Below are 21,577 nucleotides of genomic sequence, written 5' to 3'. Positions count from 1 at the left end.
GTTCCGTAATAGACGGACTGCATCGCACCACTGGAGGAATTGGGCTTTCATGGGGACACCATGCAGCCATTCTCATTTTAAAATCTGGTTTCCGCTTTCCCCCGCCGACTAGGAGAGCCACCTGGTAGGCTGGGGAACATTTCTGCGGCCCAAGATACCTATCGGAACAAACCATAAAAGCATTGTGAAAGTCTCTGGCTGGTACTTCAGGGACAGGGAGTGTGGCCTGTACACAAATAGGGGAATCCTTTGAATTGTGGAGCTGAAGGAGAGCTTGACCCATACCATGGGGCGCCAACAAGGCAGGTCAGCGGGTCTGGACGCTCCCAAGTCTGAGCTCTCCCTAAGGCTAGGATGGATGAACTGAGGCTATCGCATTTGGTTGCATTCTGAGAAGACAAGAGCCACTGGAAAAGGCAGGCTTGCCAGGGAAAGCGGAAGGCAGTGAGAAAAGAGGAAGACCCAGCAGGAGATGGAAGGGCTCGGTCACGGAGGCCGTGCCCCATGGTCTGCAAGACCCCTGAGCATGGCTATTTAGTGACAGGGTGCTCATATTTGCCACCCTGTACGTCACGGGTGGCCAAACGGTGGCTCTCCAGAAGTCCACGGACTACAATTCCCATGAGCCCTAGGGGCTCATGGGAATTGTAGTCCGTGGACCTCTGGAGAGCCACCGTTTGGCCACCGCTACTACAGACCCTGACTGGGTGGAAAGGCAGCCTAAAGGTGTTTTAAATAAAAAATAAAGGTGTTTTAAATAAAAAAAATAAATGCTCACTGTTTGTTGAACTCAGCCACTGAGTTGAGTTCCTCTGCAGCTGCGGTTTGTCGCCTCACAGGGGCCTAGGGTTGCCAACCTCTGGGTGGCACCTGGAGCTCCATCCCAATTGGAGGTGAACTCCAAAGGGCCATTTTGGAAGATGGACTCCCTCCTCCCACCCCCCCACCCCATTTCCTAGACTGAAGAAGAAGAAAAGCTGGCTTTTGATACCCCACATTTCGCTACCCAAAGTGGCTGACAATCACCATACCCTTCCTCTCCCCTGGGAGGTCGGTGGGGCTGAGCTAGCTCTGAGAGAACTGCTCTGCAAGAACAGCTCTAAGAGAACTGTGACTAGCTCAAGGTCATCCAGCTGGCTGCATGTGGAGGAGTGGGGGATCAAACACAGTTCTCCAGATTAGAGTCTGCTGCTCTTTAACCAGGGCACCAGGGTGGCTCTCAGCTTAGCTGGCTCCTGAGCCTTTTTGACTTTGCAGTCTGCTCCTGGGCCAAGGGAACCATCACTCAAGAAGCCAGTGTGTACACACACACACACACACACACACACACACACACACACACAAACACAAATATATGAAATGACCAGATATTACCTCTCTCCGACCCAAGCCTTAAAGAACAATGCCCCAATGTTGCTGAATCAACAAAAGCACATTCCGCGCATAGCAACGATCCGAATCTGACACACCTCTTTGCATCACCAGGAAGCCAAGCAGAGCTAATATACTGCCCAAGACATCATCTGGGCAAGGGATCAGGGTCACTGTGGGCAGGCAGATAGTTGTGAGTTTCATGCATTCTGCAGGGGGCTGGACTAGGAGGTCCCTTCCAACTCTAGGATTCTATCGTTCTAAGTGTGCATGCACAAGAAAGGTTATACCAGTTTTTCTCAACATTTTTACTGAGAGACCCCTGAAACCTTCTTCAGGCTTGGAGAAGCCCCAGAAGTGGCCTGATCCTGCAGAATAGGGCTGGGAAGCAGAGTTGTGTCCACGCCCACCCGGGACCCGTCCCCTTCCCACCCCCTCCAGGCCTATCATTGGCCATTCTGGGAAGAGGCAAGTAGGTTAACATGACCATAACATCTGATAAATATTTAATATATTTTAAACATGCATTTAAAAATGAATTAACTCCCACCCATTCAGGCAACCGTCCCAGGACCCCAGAGTCTCACAAAAACAAGGATGAGAAAGCCTGTCGTAGAGCTTGAATCAAACTGTGTTGGTCTTAAAGGTGCCCCTGGAGTCAAACTTTGGCATGGAACTTTGTCAGAGAGCAAGGGGGGGGGTGGTATTCAACACAAACAAGGCCCTGAAAGCGGGTTTTAACTCTTGCAAGCTCAGACCCTGGGAACGTGGCTGGTTTTGAAGGGGCTGTTGAACTTACAGCCGGATTTGTGTACCTGATTCATCGGGCAAACACCCGCGTGAGGTCGAACAGCCTTGGAAGGCTCAAAGGCCTTGTCTGTGGCAAGCCAGCATTTCCCTTCTCTTGTCCTGATAGGAAGGAAACCTGTCCTGGGCTGTTGAAAGATCTACCTGGGAAACTGACTCTCACAGCAAAACGGAGCAAAAAAGGGATCTGGGGTCACGGCAGCAGTCCATCCGCCTCTGCTGGCTCGTCTCTCAAAGTGGGAAGATATCACTTGTTTGGGGGGGATCGGAGATGGAGAAATTTTACAATGGTGAAACCCTGCCTATAGAAGCAAGGTAGGGTCTGCACACCCTGAACAGGGTTGGCAGCCAGCAGGAGACCGGGGGGCGGGGGGGAACAAGCACAGGAGGCAGCCCTCAGTGACCGCATGATGTTGCTTCTGGGGAAACCTGGAGGTCACATCACGCCTCTCTAGGAATCGCCAGAAACTCTATGGTAAAATCCCAGCGTCTCTAGCAATTCCTAGAGAGACTGGTGTGCTGTGTAGATTGTCCCTGGAGATGACGTAATGTGGCTGGCCTGACCCAATTTTTTGGAGGGGAGGGGGGAATTGAAGAAAATAAGCACTGGAAAAGGGGGATTTCTCACCGCCATGGGGAGGGGGGCTAATAACCCAAATCCCTCATTCTTGAGGGCAGCATTTCACTTCTCTTGACACAAGCGAATTGGCAACCGCTAGCTTAGAAGGGAGAAATGAAAGAGGTGATGCTCCACGTTTGCAGCAGGGGAAGGGGGACGATAGCCAGTCCAGGGAGCAGAGAACAAGAGCCGCCCTCTCCCCATCTCCCATCCTGCAGACCATTTATTGTGACGGTTTCCATGGGTTTTCTGCTAGGAAGCAGAAGCGTTGCTGCACGTTCAGGGGGTTTCCTTGGCTGTTCCCCGATCTTCCCGAAACCTGCTTGGCTGCCAAGCTTTGGCCAAGATCGCAGTAGAGCCCGGATGGCTGTCGTGGGGATGGGGAAGTCCGGGTTTTCCCTGCCCACGTGACAGCCATGTTCCCCAAACCCGTCCCAACGGCGGGCGTTTCCTCTGCTTGCCAGGGTGTGGGTGGCATTTTTAAAACGCACCAGGACAGGGGTGCCTAAACTGTGGATCTCCAGATGGCCATGGACTACAATTCCCATGAGCCCCTGACAGCAGTGCTCATGGGAATTGTAGTCCATGGACCTTTGAAGAACCAGCTTGGCCACCGCTGTGCTAGAATACTGCTATGCCCTTGGAGTCCCAGATTCTCTTTAGTGAAAAGAGTAACTCCCTAGCACCTTGACTTGCTCGCAGAGATGCTTTTTCTGCACTGGGAGGGTCACAGCCTTGGGGAAGCCGGGTTTGTTGACAGAATAACACTGTTTGTTTTAAGTACTGCCCAAACGCTTACAGCTCAGAGGACAGAGGCTGCGGCTGCTGGCCAAAGATTGGGGCTGGGAGACGGTGGGAAATCTGCTGTGAGGGAGCCCCTTCCTGCTGCACTTTACCAGCAATTGCATGAGGGATGCCAGCCTCCAGGTAGGGCCTGGAGATCTGCCCAAATTAGAACACATCCAGACTACGGAGATCAGGAAACGGCTGCTTTAGAGGGTAGACTCTGTGGCAGGGGTGGCCAAACTGTGGCTTTTCAGATGTTGGTGGACTACAATTACCATGAGCCCCTGCCAGCGTGGTGTAGTGGTTAAGGGTGGCGGTTTCTAATCTGGCAAACCGGGTATGATTCCCCGTTCCTCCTCATGCAGCCAAGATGGGTGACCTGGGGCTAGTCACAGTCCTGATAGTGCTGTTCTCCCCGAGCAGTCCTGTCAGGGCTCCCTCAGCCTCACCTCCCTCACAGGGTGTGTGTTGTGGGGAGAGGAAAGGGAAGGTGATTGGAAGCTGCTTTGAGACTCCTTCGAGCAGTGAAAAAATGGGGTATAAACACCAGTTTTAATCCGTAAACAGAATCATACACACACTCATTTTTTTCTGACCTGCTGGAGTCACTGGTCAAAACAGATTCTGCAGGTATCTGTAGGGCTTCTAAACCCTGTTTGACCAGAGACAGTCCTGGGACAGAAAGAAGGTAACTTGTCCACCAGAGTCAAGGGTCCCTCTCTCTCTCCCCCTCTTGCAACTGCTCAGAGTGCCTGAAAGAGCATCAGAGGCTCGGCCCCAGACCTGCCTCCACAAACAGGCTGCTGCGTTTGCAGGGCTCAGAGGCCAGAGGTCTCCCTGGAGCGAGGACAGGCCTAGCCTGAGCTGGCCCGTTGGTGTGCCTATAAACTGGAGAATTTGCTTCCTTCCTGTTCTGGGGGATGAAAGGTGCTCTGTGACTCGAGAGGGGAGGGGAGAAATCGGCTCTTGCGCAGCTCCGATTAATGTCGATGGCGCCTGCACAGGAGAGGTCCCTGGCGGATCCTGCCCGGACTCAGTTGGCCCCTGCTTTAAATAGCCCACAGAGCGCTGCTTCTGTTGGGCTTGCAGAGTGGAAGATGAAGGCTGGGTCCTGACAAACAGGCTTTTCAAGCCCTCGGCACATTGAGTGCTGAAACAGCTGTGCCTACGACAGCTCCAGTGGAGGAACGAGGGATGCCAGCCTCCCAGGGGGAGCAGGAACTACAGAGATCAGTTCCAGACTGCAGAGATCAGTTCCCCTGGAGAAAAGGGCTGCTTGGGAGGGTGGGGTCTACGGCACTGTCCCCCCAATGACCTTCCCAGGTTCCCCCTGCCAAATCCCCAGGTGTTTCCCAACCTGGAGGTCTGGCCATTCTAGGAAGAACACAGGAATGACCTGCTTTTCATCAGACCCGCCTGGCTGGCCGTCAGGGCTGGACCAAAGGACTGGCCGGTCTCCAGGTAGGACTTGGGGATCCCCTGGAATTGCAGCTCATCTCCAGCTTACAAAGATCAGTTCCCTGGGAGAACAGGGATTCCCTGAGGCATTGCACCCGACTGAGCTCCCTGTCCTCCCCTGGCCTTGACCCCAAATCTCCAGGACTCCCCAAACTTGGGTGTGGCAACCGTAACCTCCCCATCCCCCGCTGGCCCCCCTGTCCCTGGACGCATCGCGAGCAGGAGACACAAAGCTTAGAGTTAGGACTGAGCTGAAATGGCACCACCAGTTCCACAAACATCTGCTGTGAGTCATGAAGGAGAAGAAGAAGAAGCGTCTCTTCCTGGCCAAGGCTTGGCACGTCTGCACAAAGTCCTCGCAAACCCTGTTGAATGACTGGCTGCCACCCCAGGCTGATTCACACCTTGTAAAATCCTTGTGTGTCTTGCGGAGCCCGTCAAAAGCTCCGCTCTGGCCCCCTCCTAAAAGGCCTTCAGAGCCTTTTAATACCTTTAAAGCCCTAAACAGTTGGGGGGGGGGCATGCCAGAAGGACTGCCTCTCCCATGCTGCTTGTGCTCCTCAGCGCACTGTTTTTTGACGTTGCCTAGTCCTCAGAAAATCCATCTTGCTTCCACCCAGGCAAAGGTTTTCCCCATAATAGCCCCGTCCTGGAGGAGGGCTTCATCAGAGGAGACACCAGCCCTGCGGGACCTGTCTAGGCAGAGGCTCATGGGAAATGTAGTCCATGGGCCTCTGGAGAGCCACCGTTGGGCCACCCCTGCCTCAGCTTAATCTACACCACTGGGATTTGAGAAGGATGAAGTCACACGACGGGTGGGGCCCTGAATAGGGCTGGGCCCTTCGGTGTGCCTCGGCCGCTTTGGTGATCGCGGAAGCCTGAGGCAGCCAGCGGTGTGGCGCTGGCAGCCTCGGCCTTCCGCAATTGCCGAAGCGGCTGAGGCCCACCAAAGCGCCCAACCTTAGCCCTGAGTGCCACGGGCAAAAGGACAGCGGACTCTTGGGGCGAAATGCCACCGGGATTCCAGAAACCCTCCCCCACTTACTTCGCTATTATCTTCCTTCTCCTCGTCGTCAGACTCTGCGCTGTCGTCCAACGTCTCTTCTGAAAGAGAACAGGGGAAGGGCAATTGAGGGGATGAGCCAGGCTCTCGGCTCTCGGAGCCCCAGAAACTGTAACAGGCATCTCTTATCTGGGCACATCTTTTGCAGCCCCAAGCTGGTGCTATTGCTGTCCTTGGCCACAACCCAGGGGACGAGTTCTCCTTGGAATGAACAGGAGTTCCAAGACTCACCTCCGGAGGAAGGAGGAACAGCCTACCAAAGTGGAGTCTGTCTGTGAAAGAACAAGGGGAAACATCCCGAGACGAGATGCGCTGGGAGGTGAGTTTTGGATCTCCTGTTCGTTCAAGCCCGGATCGCCAGATTAGAAGTCCGCGCTCCCAACCGCTACGCCAAGAGGCCGCCGCTCTTAACCACGACACCACGCCGGCTCTCCAATCAGAAGCCTTGCTGAGCGAAAGCCCCACTGGTCCCGCCCACTCGCTACAAACACTTGGCAGGCACCTGGAGTGGTGTCCGTGGGCAGCAGGGCACTATGTTGGGGACGGCTGCCCTTGGAAATGAAACCCACAGCAGCTCGGTGGCATGCTGACTTTGTGGTACGGCCAAAATACACTGGACAAAAAATGCAGGCACATCAAAACGCTTCCAAATCTGGGAGATTGACTGCCCTCAAAGTCTGGAGTTGGCCGAGTGGGACAGAAAAGCCCTTGGGGGAAATGTCCCCCTCTCCCTGCTTGCCCTTGGGGAAATTCAGGGTCTGCCCCCAGGTCTCTGCCCTAGAGAGCCACAGGTGCTTCACAGCTTGGGTAGCCCAGACAGGGTTCCGTGTTCCTCTGACCTGATTTGAGCTGTTTGATGATGAACTCGATCTGCTGGATCATGTCGGCGTTTCCTTCCTCGATGTAGCACTGCAGAATGTCTTCCATTTCCTGGAGGGGGGGGGAAGCAGAGCGGCCGGGGCAGGTCACAGGTCAGGTTGTGCTGCTGGCAAGGCTTCTGGGGCAGAGGAGGCAGAGGTGGCAAGGAAGCTGGGCCAAACACGGATGTTTTGTCCAGCAGCTCTGGCTCGCTCTCAGGAAAGAGGGCTGGCCGACTAGAAAGCCCAAAATCAGAAAAATCTAACCCGTGCAGAATAAGAAAGATTCGACCAGACAATTTTTGGTAAAAAGCAGAAAACTGCAGAAAAAAACCCACAAAGCTAAGCCGGCAGTACTCGGTCCCCCCATCCTTCCTGCAATTTTCTGCTTATTAATATTATTCTGATTCAACACAGATTGACGGTTTGGGTCGTCTTGCCAATAAGCATCGAGGCTGAATGTAAAACCTGTCCTTATTTTTGCTAAACTGCTGGGGAAACACCCGGGCCCCAATGGGGGTCAAGCAGCACCAAACCCCTTGGAATATTTATTTATTTTATTTATCTTTGGCCTGAGGATCTCCTGGCTTATGTAAAAACACACGGGCCGAACAACTGAGAGACAAAGACAACCAAGAGCCTTTGCAATTCTGCACTGATCCTAACAAGACATATCCTGGTACTATTCTTGTGTGGGTCCCCACCCCCTCAGCAACCAACTTGGCCCCCTCCATTTTAGCATGCAGCTAAGAGTCCGTTTGCGGTCTGCAGACACCCCAGGGCTCTTCTGAGCCAAGCAGAATGGCAGCCCTTACCTCAAAGGGCACAGAAGGAGCCAAATTAGAAACAAAGCCATTGGGGTGTCTTTTGGAGATAGCTTAGAATCGGCAGAGGGAGATAAGATAAGAAAGAACCACAGGCGACAGCGCACCCTCTGCCCAGGCGCAGGCAGAGGGAGAGAGCGCAAATCAGGAGGGAGACCAGCTTTCACCAGGCTGTTTCCTGGAGGGGCCTTGTTATCTCCTCCAAAAGACGGCGGCCAAAGAAAAGCCGCGCATTGCCTCTTCCCATTAATCCTGAGCAACAACAGGGACGGTGGGCAGATGCCCTCACCCACAATGCACTGCAGCACCATTATGGTCCCGCTTTCACTGCAGATAACTAGTTGTGAGCAATCAAACTGGCTGCGCTCGGACTGCATGGCAGCCTTGTCACTTCTCGTGTGTTCACATGTTTACTCACTGGGGGCAATCCTATGGGGCTTTCGATCATGCCCAGAGGGTACTCGTAAATGGCTCAGCCTCCTCTTGGAGGGGAGTGACAAGCGGAGTGCCCCTGGGATCTGTCCTGGGCCCTGTGTTGTTCGACATATTTATAAATGATTTGGATGAGGGATTAGAGGGGATACTTGTTAAATTTCCAGATGATACTAAACTGGGAGGGGTGGTAAACACAACTGAAGACAGAATCAGGATACAGGATGATCTTGACAGGCTCGAGAAGTGGGCTAAACTGAATAAAATGAAGTTCAATAGGGACAAATGCAAAGTTCTGCATTTAGGTAGGAAAAACCAAATACACCAATATAAGATGGGGGAGACTTGTCCTGGCGGTAGCATGTGCAAAAAGGATCTAGGAGTCTTAGTAGGCCATACATTGAACAGGAGTCAGCAGGGTGACTCAGTGGCTAAAAACGCAAATGGGATTTTGGGCTGTATCAAACGGAGTATCATGTCCAGATCATGGGAAGTGATGGTACCTCTTTATTCTGTTCTGGTTCGGCCTCACTTGGAGTCCTGTGTTCAGTTTTGGGCACCCCAGTTGAAGAGGGATGTAGACAAACTGGAGTGTGTCCAGAGGAGGGCAACAAAGATGGTGAGGGGTTTGGAGACCAAGACGTATGAAGAAAGGTTGGGAGAGCTTGGTCTGTTCAGCCTGGAGAGGAGACGACCGAGAGGGGATCTGATAACCATCTTCAAGTATTTAAAAGGGCGCCATATGGAGGATGGAGCAGAGTTGTTCTCTCTTGCCCCGGAAGGACGGATCAGAACCAATGGGATGAAATTAATTCAAAAGAAATTCCGTCATAACATCCGGAAGAAGTTCCTGACAGTAGAACAGGCTTCCTCAGGAGGTGGTGGGTTCTCCCTCTTTGGAGATTTTTAAACAGAGGCTGGAGAGCCATCTGACGGAGAGGCTGATTCTGGGAAGGCTCAAGGTGGTGGCAAGTGACAGTGGATGAGCGAGAGGGTTGTGAGAATCCTGCACAGTGCAGGGGGTTGGACTAGATGACCCAGGGGTTCCCGTTCAACTCTATTATTCTATGCCGGATGCAGAGAAAACAGAAGCAAGTCACAGACCAGGGTCTCTTACCATCGCTCGGGCTTCTTCGCGTATGGAGGGAACAGCGAGGATGCTGTACAGTGCTCCGTTCACGAAGGAATGTATCTATGAGGGAACAGAACAGTAATGCGTAAGGCCATTTCCCCCTTTCTCTTTCACCCTTTACAGTGCCTGCATCCCTTCCTGGCCACTTCAAGGATGCTTTCTTCAGCAGACTTTTCCAGCCTCCCCAATGGGGGTTGGGTTCGTTCGTAGGCGGAGAGGCCAGCATTTTCTCCATGTTAATCTCCTGGCCTCAACTACAGGCCTGGCGGAACAGCCCCGGAACAAAATTTGTCCCTGCTGAACACTCTTGGCTTCAGAGTGCATTTCTCTTTGCAGAAGGGCCAGTTTAAGATCACTGATCCTGTGCAGAAGAGGAAATGTGCTGCGCAGCAGAGATCCGCTAGCAAATGCTGGCAGGGGCTCATGGGAATTGTAGTCCACGAACATCTGGAGCACCACAGGTTGACTACCCCTGCGCTAGTGAATGTGACGCTCATTCGCAGGCCCAAAATAACGACTCCCTTGCGTTGGCTTTCTGGCCTTTCTTGCTGCAGAATTTCTGGGCTAAGACTACCGCACCCGGGGCCTGCATCTGGCACATTATCGTCAGTGAATTAAAAGAATTAAGTCTGAGTTCAGGGGCCCTTTGAAGACCGACAACGTTTTATTTGAGGCAGAAGCTTTCCTGCACAAGCACACGTCTACAGATCTTCTTCATATGCGATGAAACGGGCCTGCTCACGAAAGGTCATCCCCGGAATGAAACTCTGTGGGCCTTAAAAGTGCCTCAAACTGTCCTGCTGCTTCAGATCAACACGCCGGCCCACTGGGATCTCTCAGCGAACGAAAGGCGGGCGACAGGAGCACACTCCGGCAGCAGTGGACTGCAGGCCATGGCCTCTCCAGATGCTGAGAGTCTGGTATCCACAGAGTCGCATGTGGGTTTAGGGAGGAGAACCACATAAGAGAGAGAGGACTGAGGTTCAAAGGAAATAGCTTTCGAGATTTTAAGTAATCCCAGGATCCAGACGTCTGGCATGCACAGGCCTGATGAGCATGACACAGCTGCCCTGGCAGTGACCGTCTTGAGAAAGCCTAAAGCAGGGGTAGTCAAACTGCGGCCTTCCAGATGTCCATGGACTACAATTCCCAAGAGCCCCCTGCAAGCATTCGCTGGCAGGGGGCTCTTGGGAATTGTAGTCCATGGACATCTGGAGGGCCGCAGTTTGACTACCCCTGGCCTAAAGGGTGGGGAAGGGAAGGAGCTGATCCAGATGCCAGATAGGGGAGATTCCCCACCAAGAGTTCAGTAGCAGAGGCCTAAAGAAGCAGAGGCCCTTGCTCAAAACATCGGCCGAAGGACCATCAAACTCCGACTGTTCAATTCAGGCACCCATCACCCCCTCACCAGAGAGAGAAGGAAGCGGATTTCCGAATGATTTGAGGTTAAACTGGAATGTTAATTAATTTGCAATTGTGATACTTATGATTATTATATTTTACTGTATTTATTTATATTTTAATTTGTATCCCGCCATTCCCAGGCAGGGTTGTGCGCGCCGGCATGGTTTAGCCGCTTTGGTGATCACCGAATCCCGAGGTGACCAGCACCATGGTGCGGAGAGGAGGGGCGGCAGTGGTGGCAGTGCACCAACCAGCACCCGTCGGCAAGTGTAGAGCTCTGTGCCTGCGTGTGGCCGCCAGCTGGTGCGCCTCTCTGTGGTGCTGGCCGCCTCAGGATTCGGTGATTGCCGAAGTGGCTCGTGGCAGGTAACAAGTATTGGCCCGATATTAAAATGATTATATCATATTATTTTATTGTTTATGTATTTTGTTACCTGCTCTGAGCCTTTGGGGAAGGGTGGGGGTATGAATGAATGAATGAATGAATGAATGAATGAATGAATGAATGAATGATCACGCCTTGCTACTTGGATTTTATTCACAATAAACTCACCATGATCTGTTTGCCTTTTTCTAAAGTATTTCCCAAAAAGTATTGAGCTCTGGAAGTCTCCCTGTGCTGCCAGAACGGACCCCAACCCACTGTGTTCCCCCTTCCATACGCCTTCAAGTACCTCGTGATTCTCATGGCCGAGAAGATCGGAGAGAATTTTGAGAACCTCGTTGGCGATTTTCACGCACATTTTCTTTCCTGCAGAGGGTCAAAAGACACAGATTCAGCTGAGCCAGAGACCGGCCTTGGGAAGAGAAGCCAGCAGCCGACTTAGTCTACATAAGCGAATGTGACCCAGGCTGCTGTCATTCGGCCTGAACAGCCCAACTGAACATGCTCCCCAGTTTCTGTGATGTTTTTAGACCAGGTGGCCTTATCAGAATAAGATTACAACATGAAAAAAGGAAGGTTCACAATGGAATATCAAAGACTAACATTCCCCGGTACCTTTGAGCCAATGGCCTATTGATATTAAAGCACTAATATAACGAAAGGCGGTAGGATTTTTCCACTAGTGTTATAACAAACTTACGCTGGAGGACTCAACCACTGACGAAGATATTGAAAACGGAAACTATCTAAGGAAACCGTTATGGTTGATTCTTCATATTTATAAAAGGAATTGTATTGGAATTGAATAGACATATTATCACAAGAATATTGCCTTGGAAAGGTTCTTGGTTTTTTCTGTTGTTTTTAGACCAGGACAAGGGGTAGCCCTGGGGGAGGGGGGAGATCTCATTTCCTTCACCACACTGAGATGAGAAGGAAACCTTACATTTCAGGGGATTTAAACCCACATTTTAGATGTTTTTGCAAACTTGAGGGGGGGCTCAGCCAAGTTTCCTGAAAAATCTGTTTTGGTAAGCATGGCCTCAATCCGTGGATTTAGGCCCCCACAGATGGGAGCCACACTTGGAGAAAAATATACAAAAAGGCAGCTCTGCTCCGGGGGGGCCTCAGTCAAAATCCAGTTGAGGCAGAGCAAAAGAAGGCCCTGGGGACGGCTTCTCTACCACCTTGCTCTCGCGCGGGGCCTGCTCGAGACAACCCAGAGGAGACAGCCAGGAGGAAACCAAGGCCAACGACCTGGGGAAGGGAGCTCTGACTTCCGTTCTGGAAATTGTGTTGGTCTCTAAGGTGCGGCTGGACTTGAATCTGGCTCTCCTCCCGCAGACCAACATGGCTGCCTTCTGCAGTGATCTTCCTGGAAATCCGGTGGGGGGTACCAGGGGAAGGTGGGCCGCAAACAAAGCATAATGCCATAGAGCAGGGGTGGCCAAACTGTGCCTCTCCAGAGGTCTGTGGACCAGTGCTGGCAGGGGCTCATGGGAATTGTAGTCCATGGACCTCTGGAGAGCCATAGTTTGGCTACCCGTCATAGACTGTCATTTGGCTCTGATGGGCGTAAGGAAAGGGCACCCAAAGGACCTCAAAGGAGAACCAAGGCCACAGCGCCCGTTTCCCCAGGATACCTGAGCTGCGGAGGCAGAGGTTCATGAGCAGAGCGACCGAGTAGGTCAAGGTGTAGTCCGACATGCAGTCCGTGTCTCTGAGCGCCTCCACCAGCCACAGGATCAGCTTGTCCTTGATCATGGCCGACTGCAGAGCACGCCTGGAGCGGGGAGACGTCGGAGAGGACAGTCGGGTGGTGCTCTGCGAGGACGATGTTTCCACTCAAGAGGGGGGACCTTGCTTTGCCCAAAAAGGGTCCACCCAAAGCTCGGGGCACGGGCAAAGCCGCCTGAGCAAGAGTCAGGCCCTATTTACGGCATTTCCATCCTGTCTTTCTACCCGTATGGGGATGCCAAGGCGGCTAACGGGCGTGATGAAAATGCACCGTTAAAGCAATCCAGAACCAGGGCTACAATAAATGCCATAAAACCCAAATGCAGCGCAGGAAATCATAAGGCTCAAAGCCCAGTGGGGGACGGGATAGGGCTCTCCCAGACCTAAGCTCTGCCAAGCTGGCTCATTCACCCAGACCACCTCTGTGGCCCCTCCCTCCGTTGCACAGAAGCCTGCGAGGGAGAGAACTGGCCCATACTGCTGGGTGTCCCGGCTGAAGTCTGTGTAGGGGGGGCCACAACTGGGTCCTGAGGTGGGGGGCTTGGCCCCACGGGGGAGGAAAGTGACCGGCCAAGCCTATAGTTGGCATACTGCACTCCTCTGAGCCTAATTGGTGAGGCTGCGGTGGCAGGGAGACGAGCAGAGCTTTCAGTTTGTCACCGATGGCCCACCCCATAGCTGTGGTTGGTGTCACCGTCCGCCTCTGCCCAAGGGGAGGGGCTCAGGGAGCCACCTTACTCTGGCCACGCCCCCCAACCCCTCCCAACCACGCCAGCAGAGGTCTTACACCTTGGTTGCACCAATGGGCAATCGCTGTTGCCCTCTTCTGGCACCCAAGTGGCCCTGGGGACCTGCATCCTGGATGCAAAGGTCAGCTGGTTCCCTGAGGGCCCCCTCCCCCCCCACCCCCCCCACTGGGCTGTAAGCTGCTGAAGGCACAAACGTGGCCTTGTGTTAACACTGCAGTTAATGTTTCACCGGGCTTGATGGGAAACTTCATCGGAAAGGAGGTATCTCTCCCTCCCCTTCGTCAAATGTTCTAACAAACTGCGGGCCATAAAAAAAAAAGCTAATAAAACAATCTATTTATTGTTCCGAAATGATTTTATGGACTTAGCCCAGCCCATTAGCTCTGTTGCTCGGCTGGCCTTGCAAAAGACTCTGCTCCGTCAAGGTCACGCCGCCTGCCACAAAGCAGCACCGGCATCACAGGCCTTTCGGCCCAGGGCAGCCCTCCCTGCAGGCTTGACCCTGCCTTCTGCGGAATCAGACCGTCAGCCTCTCATGGTTGGTCTTGTCTACTCCAGGGGTAGTCAAACTGCGGCCCTCCAGATGTCTGGCAGGGGCGAATGCTGGCAGGGGCTCATGGGAATTGTAGTCCATGGACATCTGGAGGGCCGCAGTTTGACTACCCCTGGCCTACTCAGCTTTCCAGGCTCTCAGGGGGAGGTCTTTCCCATCACACACCAAGTGGTCCTTTCAGCTGGAGATGCGAGGGATTGAACCGGGGACCTTCTACACGCAAAGCAGAGGCTCTGCCAATGAGCCACAGCCCCTCCCCAGAAGCACACACAGGAAGCTACCTGATACGGAATAGGACCCTCCGTCCTTCAATGTCAGGACTGCCTACTCAGATGGGCAACAGCTCTCTAAGGTCTCAGGTTATTTCCGCACACGTGCAAACTGCCGCGTTGGCGTTCTTAAATCACTGATGCTTTTAAGATTTCCCACACAAGTTTGGACCGCTCCAGGAACAGTTCCAAATTTACTGCCCCGTCATCCCCGGTTTCGAGATCCACTCTTCCTGCAGTGTTTTTTCTTCTTTTGGGTATCAATTTGCAGCTTTCAAGCGTGGAATTCCAAAAATGGACTTTTGTTTCCTGCCACCTTTTTGTGACATCGGCGTCACAGGTACATCCCGGCTTCTTCCCCCTCCCCCGGTCCCCCAAACAACAGACTGGTTTTTTTAAAGCCCAGTTTTGATTGCATTACAACACTGGTATTTTTAAAAAACTTAATAATATTGCTGTGTTATAATGCAGAGTGGTAAGGCAGCAGACATGCAGTCTGAAAGCTCTGCCCATGAGGCTGGGAGTTCGATCCCAGCAGCCGGCTCAAGGTCGACTCAGCCTTCCATCCTTCCGAGGTCGGTAAAATGAGTACCAGCTTGCTGGGGGGTAAACGGTAATGACTGGGGAAGGCACTGGCAAACCACCCCGTATTGAGTCTGCCATGAAAACGCCAGAGGGGTCACCCCAACAGTCAGACATGACCCAGTGCTTGAACAGGGGATACCTTTGCCTTTACCTTTATAATGCAGGGACAGAGGTTTAATGAAGCTTCCTCCGTACTATGACGAGTTCATTAAGTTCCTTTTCTTGGTGTGGTGCTTAAGAGCGGTGTCATCTAACTGTTTCTCCACTCCCCCTCCACATGCAGTGGGGCCAGATCTCTAGGAGCTCTCCCACTTGCCCCCTAACACCAAGAATACAGCACATCATTGCCCCAGGCAGAATGTTCCATCTAGACCAGGGGTAGTCAAACTGCAGCCCTCCAGATGTCCATGGACTACAATTCCCATGAGCCCCTGCCAGCAAATGCTGGCAGGGGCTCATGGGAATTGTAGTCCATGGACATCTGGAGGGCCACAGTTTGACTACCCCTGGCCTAGACCGTGTGGCTAAGAACCACGGCTGGATCTCAGCCCGGCAACTGTGGATTGCAACTTTCGGCTTTGAAAGATGGATCGGGGATCCTTATCAGGGGGGCTGAAACCCGGTGCCTTTCGCCACTTTGGATTTGCTGTCTATAAGATAATGGGGGTTATTGTCCAGCAACAGATGATTCTTAAACACAACCTGGATTAACAGAAGACCATTCTCTGACTTCGATGGGGCAGATCTGATTCCTTCGAAGGCAGCTTGATATGTTCGTGGAGGCTGAAAAATAATCCAGCCAAAGGTCCTGCTGAGCCCTCCTCCTCTCGCTCTTAAGAGACGCTGCTGTCACCGACTCTGGAGGAGACCGACGACAGCCGCTTGAAAAGAAGGAGGATTGTATTGCCCCTGAGCATCTCGTTGGAACTTTGAGCACTGCAGATTGCGCCTGAACAGATCCAGGGGCACATGAAATATTTTGCAGCTTGATGAGTTGCCCATGTTGCATTTTACGAATGCTTATTGCCACTTACGCCACAGGTGAACATCTGAGTGTGAGGTTTTTTTAACAACCCACTCTCCACTGCCCAAGGAAGTCCCAGAGTAGCTTACAAACCCTTTCCCTTTCTCTCCCCGTAAGAGGTGGGTGAGGCTGAGAGAGCTCCCAGAGAACTGCTGTGCGAGAACAGTTCTAAAAGAACTGGAACTGGCCCAAGGTCACCCTGCTGGCTGCATATGGTGGAGTGGAAAATCAAATCCGGTTCTCCAGATTAGGAGTCACTGCTCTTTAACCACTACACCATGGTCAGTGTGGTAGATGTTTAATTTATGGAAGGCTCGATTTGAATTTTGCCACTGGGAAAGGCTTTTAGCCTAAATATGTTTGGTAATTGTATGTGAATCTCTGAAGCTTATTTATATGTTGGACATGGGCTTTGTCTTAGGCAGAGGAATCAGAGGAAAGAAGATTTTAATTGGTATTTCAGCACCCTTCAGGGATACTCAAACTGCGGCCCTCCAGATGTCCATGGACTACAATTCCCATGAGCCCCTGCCAGCAAACGCTGGCAGGGGCTCATGGGAATTGTAGCCCATGGACATCTGGAGGGCCGCAGTTTGACTACCCCTGATTTTGGACATATGCACTGTGTGCTTAGTTATATTTATAGTTTCGCTGCTTTTCTCTCAACTGTTTCTCATGTAGCGTTGCCCGCCCCCACTTTTTTGGGTCCCATCAGCTCTGGAAGAACCCGATGACAACCGTTCACCAAGAGCTCAATTCCGCCCCACCCCCCGGCCTTTGCCATTCCTTCCCGGCTGCCCCCCCCCCGCCCCTCTCCCTGGCCCCCCCTTTCATCACCTGAGACTGAGCTTCTGCAGAGCCCCCAGGACGTTCTCTCGGGTAAGAGGATCCTTCTCTTCGGTTTTCAGCCTCTCTTCCAGCAGTCGGAGGACCCGGAGGTTCTGGGAAAGGTAGAGGCGACCTGCAAGGAAGGGGGAGGGGGAGAGATGGGCCAGGGGGGTCAGCTCAGCTCTTCTGGCCACAAAGGAGCAGTGGGGTCAGTCCCCCCCTAGCAAAATAAACCAGAAGCCCAGCAGCTCCTTGAAGATGAACAGCCTTTATTAGGCACAGGTGACTCCCCAAAGCTCATGCTGCATTGATTCAGGTGGGTTGTCATGTTGGCCTGAAGCAGCAGAAGTTTGAGTCCAGGGACACCGTTGAGACCAGCAAAGCTTAATTCGTGTGTCCACCCAGAGAGGCTGTCGAGGGCAGATCGTGCTGCTAGCAGGCATATAGCAGTTCCTCCCCTCACTCGTTACTGAAGGAGGTCTTCATTCATTGCTCAATAAGGTCCACCCTCACTGCAGGAGGAGGTCCCTAGGTGCCCTTCCAGGCTTCAGCACTACCTGCCTGCCTGTTTCAGGCACTTACGAATCACTTAAGGATTAGCCTGGTCATCTTCAGAGGCCCTGATTCAGTGGCCTGTGCTAGCTGAGGCTAGGCAGGTGGCAGCCTGAGAAAGGCCCTTCTCGATGAACGAGGACCCATGAGGTTCCTAGATGATCCATGAGGTCCCTTCGAAGTCTATTATTCTATGATTCTATGATGGGTGGCACCAGAGATCTGGGACTCCTTTCCAGAGAGAATTTCCTGTCTTCTTCTACACCAGTGGATTAAGACATTCTGGCTTCATTTGACTTGCCACCAGGTAACAGTTACTGGTTCTCCTTCCTCGTTCTGGTGTTTGTGCGTTTCATTAAATTATTATTTATTTATCTTGTTAGATTTTTATACTGCCCATCCATATGGCTCAGGGTGGTTTACATAGAGCATCGTGGGGGGGATACATAGAATCCTAGAGTTGGAAGGGGCCACACAGGCCATCTAGTCCAACCCCCTGCTCAATGCAGGATCAGCTCATAGAATCCTAGAGTTGGAAGGGGCCACACAGGCCATCTAGTCCAACCCCCTGCTCAACGCAGGATCAGCTCATAGAATCCTAGAGTTGGAAGGGGCCATACAGGCCATCTAGTCCGACCCCCCGCTCAACGTAGGATCAGCCCAAAGCAATCCTAAAGCATCCAAGAAAACATTATGGAACATGGAACTATCTAACATATAACAAAGTCAAAAATAACATCAACACTAATCCAACAGTGGTTCTGAATCTTAATCAACAATAGAATGGGAGCGATATCATAAATAGGTCCCCAGCAAGATCAGACTGGTTCAAGGCATAGATGTCTGAGGGGGGGGGGGGGGAATCTATAGATGTGGTTGGGTTTGGTCGGTCTTGGGCATATGCCTGATGGAGGAGTGCCCTTTGCAGGCTCTGCAAAATTGTGGGAGTTATTATAATTTTACAATAATAATAATAATAATAATAATTTTAACTTTTAAAAAATGTTTGCCACTTTAGCCCACCTTGTTGGGTGGAAAGGTGGCATTAAAAGTTTCACGTAAACCAGGGGTAGTCAAACTGCAGCCCTCCAGATGTCCATGGACTACAATTCCCAGGAGCCCCCTGCCAGCATTCGCTGGCAGGGGGCTCCTGGGAATTGTAGTCCATGGAAATCTGGAGGGCCGCAGTTTGACTACCCCTGATGTAAACAAACTGCCAGCATCTTGACACCAACTTGGACCAACACTGTGCACAAAGGACATGAGATCTCCATCACTGGGCATTACTGGGCATCCCTTACCTTCAGCCAGAGAGGCAAAGGCATTGATCAGCCTGGCTGTATACTGACGCACCACCTCGTTCTTCGACTGTATCTGCATCAACACACTTCTCTGCAAGAGACAAAACACAGTGACCTAGGAGCTCTCGCATTACGCCCAAATCGCATAGGGAATGCACCAGATGTCTCTCCAGATGTCATGCAGAGGGGACCAGAAGCTTTTCTTTTGGGACCGATGGACAAGCAGGTGGATAACAGTCACGGGACTTATTTGACGACAGCAGCAAGATTACTTTATGCTCAGAGCTGGAGAATGTCGAAAATACCCACTGGAGAGGAGTGGTTGTTGAAGAGGCTGGAATTTGCAGGGACAGCTAAACTCACTTTGATGAGAGAAGACCCAGTAACTAAATGTGTTGTTAACTGGAAACTCCTAATTGATTTTCTGCATGTTAGAGGGGGGACTTGATGATTTGTGGTTTTGAGGATTAAGAAAGAATACCTTGCAGAGAACGGAACAAAATGTTTATTAATAATAAAGTAAGTAGGCTTAACTTTGAAAACTGTATTTGTAACCATATTTGATTTGGAGGCTGAGAAACTCAGAAGTTAAAACGATATTTTAATTTTTCCCTGTACCCCTATTTTAAAAATATATCTCCCCCCCCCAAATTCTTCATCTTCGTTGAACTTTTATCTCTTTGTATAAATTTTTAAATAAAAATACGTTAAAAAAGACCATATGTAATATAATGGCTTGAACACTGCACCAATTTCTGTGGGCACTGCACCAATCCTTCCACCCCTACCCAAGTCCCTTCCCAAAAAGCTATTCCTGCCCCTCCATTCCCCCAACAGCAGGTTATGGGTGTGTGTTTTGGAAGAACACACTTACTTACCTCTTGCATTCAGAAATCTGGGCAATGTTCAAGCCGGTGCTAGCAAAGGCAGGGTTTATTTCAAGCATTGGAAGGGACCTCCCATTTATTCTGGTATGACCCTAGCAACAGGAGGAGCGATCCTATTCCTATTTCTGTGTTTCCTCTAAAAACTATTCATACACAGATGCTCGTTTCTCTATGTGCATCTTCTGCTTCATGCGCATAATGCTAACACACCACAAAGTAGCACACAAACATAATAATTTTGGTAAACTGGACTGTTCCAATGAGGACATTCTCACAGTGGCTTCCTGTCAGACTAGCACTGAGGTACATTGATGTTCATTGTCAGCATACAACAAATCATTCAATGCCTTTGACCGATGGGCCGAGACTGAACACACACCAATTGGCCACCTATGGAACCAGGTCACTCATCCATCAGACATCCCCCCTTGCCTGGACCTATCTGGAGGTGCCAGGGATTGAACCGGGGACTGTCAGCTTGCAAAGCAGAGGCGCTCACACTAGGCCACAACCCCTTCCTCAGGTAGATCATGAAAAGCCACCTGCTGAGCCAAAAGCTAATGCAGAGCGGCCATGGCTGGTGCACGTAGAGGCAGGTGGACTGGTGTGCTGGTTTGACGCAACAGAACGCAGGATGAGTCCGGTGGCAACTTTAAGACCAACACAGATTTATTTGGTGATAAGCTTTTGTGTGCTTACGCCCACCATTAAACTTTGTTGGGTCTTTGTTGGATCTTGTTGGGACTCAGAGTTTGTTCTAGTTCTTCGTACAGTTTGTGTGCCCTTGTTTAATTGCACGCAAAACCAGGAAAAAGCTAACAGCTGGGCATTAGACCATTAATCTGGGCTTGAGCTGTCCACCTTCAGAGACAGGTGCCCACTCTTCATGTGTCCCCAAAGAAGTCGCCTTCTCCCAGAGAAGAAAGACTCAAAACTCAAGCGTTGTGTTGTCCTTGATCATTCCTCGACCTGGAAAGCTGGCCTCACTAACCTGAACGTTGCTGTAGCAATCCAGAAGGTCGTTGTTGATGTAAGCCTGCAGCACCGTGTCCCTCTGCTCACCTGGGTGGGAGGTAGTCAAGCGCTGCAAGAGACGCAGAGGACAGCAGCCATCAATTCGGCTTTCTATTGTGTGAGCAAAGCTGAGAAACGGTTTTGTCGTCCCTTTCGGCCAAGCCACCATCCTGTGCTGACCAAGCTCACTAGAACAACTTGCTCAAGAGCACCTGGCAAGGCCCAGTCGCAAATGTGGACCCTCCGAGGCACAGAACCGCCTTTCCCACTGCAGCCCCCCCCCCTGCTCACTTTGATCATCCTCTAGGGTAGCGATCCCCAACCTGTGGGCCGCGGACCACATGTGGTCCGTCGACTAATTGGAGGTGGGCCGCGAAGGATGCCTTCTCCCCCCCCCCCCGGCCCTTTCCTTCATCCCCCCCGGCCCTTTACACAACCCACTTCGGGTGTCCTTGTCTCCCCTCACTCCCAGATGGGACCATCTCGTTGCAGAGAAACAAGCTCAGGGTTCCCATTGATTTGTCATTGTCCTGAGTTAAAATTTCCATGAAAATAAAATGTTCCTCATGTTCATTGTTGTGGCGTGTCTGTATCTTATTTTGAAGGGATGTTTAAACATTACCAGAGCAATCAGAGAGCGTCAGGGCAGTGGTTGAGAGTAGAGGAGTAAATTACCCCCCGACACACACACCGGGCCTCAGTAAAATTGTCAAGCATTGAGTGGTTCCCGGTGATAAAAAGGTTGGGGACCACTGCTCTAGGGCAGGGGCAGTCAACCTGTGGTCCTCCAGATATTCATGGACTACAATCCCCATAAGCCCCTGCCAGCAAACGCTGGCAGGGGCTCATGGGAATTGTAGTCCATGAATATCTGGAGGACCACAGGTTGACTGCCCCTGCTCTAGGGGCCTCTTGCAGGCGCCTGGCCCCGGAATGGTTC

The 21,577-nt window shown here is 51.7% G+C and overlaps 1 protein-coding gene across 3 annotated transcripts in view; it reads right to left on the bottom strand.

The window, feature by feature from the left end:
- The window catches only part of ARMC9 (armadillo repeat containing 9), a 105,838-nt gene that overhangs the window by 37,954 nt on the left and 46,307 nt on the right, over window positions 1-21,577 (bottom strand). For all 3 annotated transcript variants that reach the window (XM_077348080.1, XM_077348078.1, XM_077348079.1), the window contains exons 12-19: window positions 20,615-20,707; window positions 18,737-18,827; window positions 16,893-17,016; window positions 12,782-12,921; window positions 11,428-11,504; window positions 9,335-9,409; window positions 6,944-7,034; window positions 6,087-6,145 (exon numbers count right to left, since the gene is read on the bottom strand). In XM_077348080.1, coding sequence (XP_077204195.1) covers window positions 6,087-6,145; window positions 6,944-7,034; window positions 9,335-9,409; window positions 11,428-11,504; window positions 12,782-12,921; window positions 16,893-17,016; window positions 18,737-18,827; window positions 20,615-20,707 — 750 coding nt within the window. The remainder of the gene's footprint in view (window positions 1-6,086; window positions 6,146-6,943; window positions 7,035-9,334; window positions 9,410-11,427; window positions 11,505-12,781; window positions 12,922-16,892; window positions 17,017-18,736; window positions 18,828-20,614; window positions 20,708-21,577) is intronic.

Source organism: Paroedura picta, chromosome 8, assembly GCF_049243985.1.
Source record: "Paroedura picta isolate Pp20150507F chromosome 8, Ppicta_v3.0, whole genome shotgun sequence".
Lineage (NCBI taxonomy): Eukaryota > Metazoa > Chordata > Lepidosauria > Squamata > Gekkonidae > Paroedura > Paroedura picta.
This window is presented reverse-complemented; position numbering and strand designations above follow the sequence as displayed.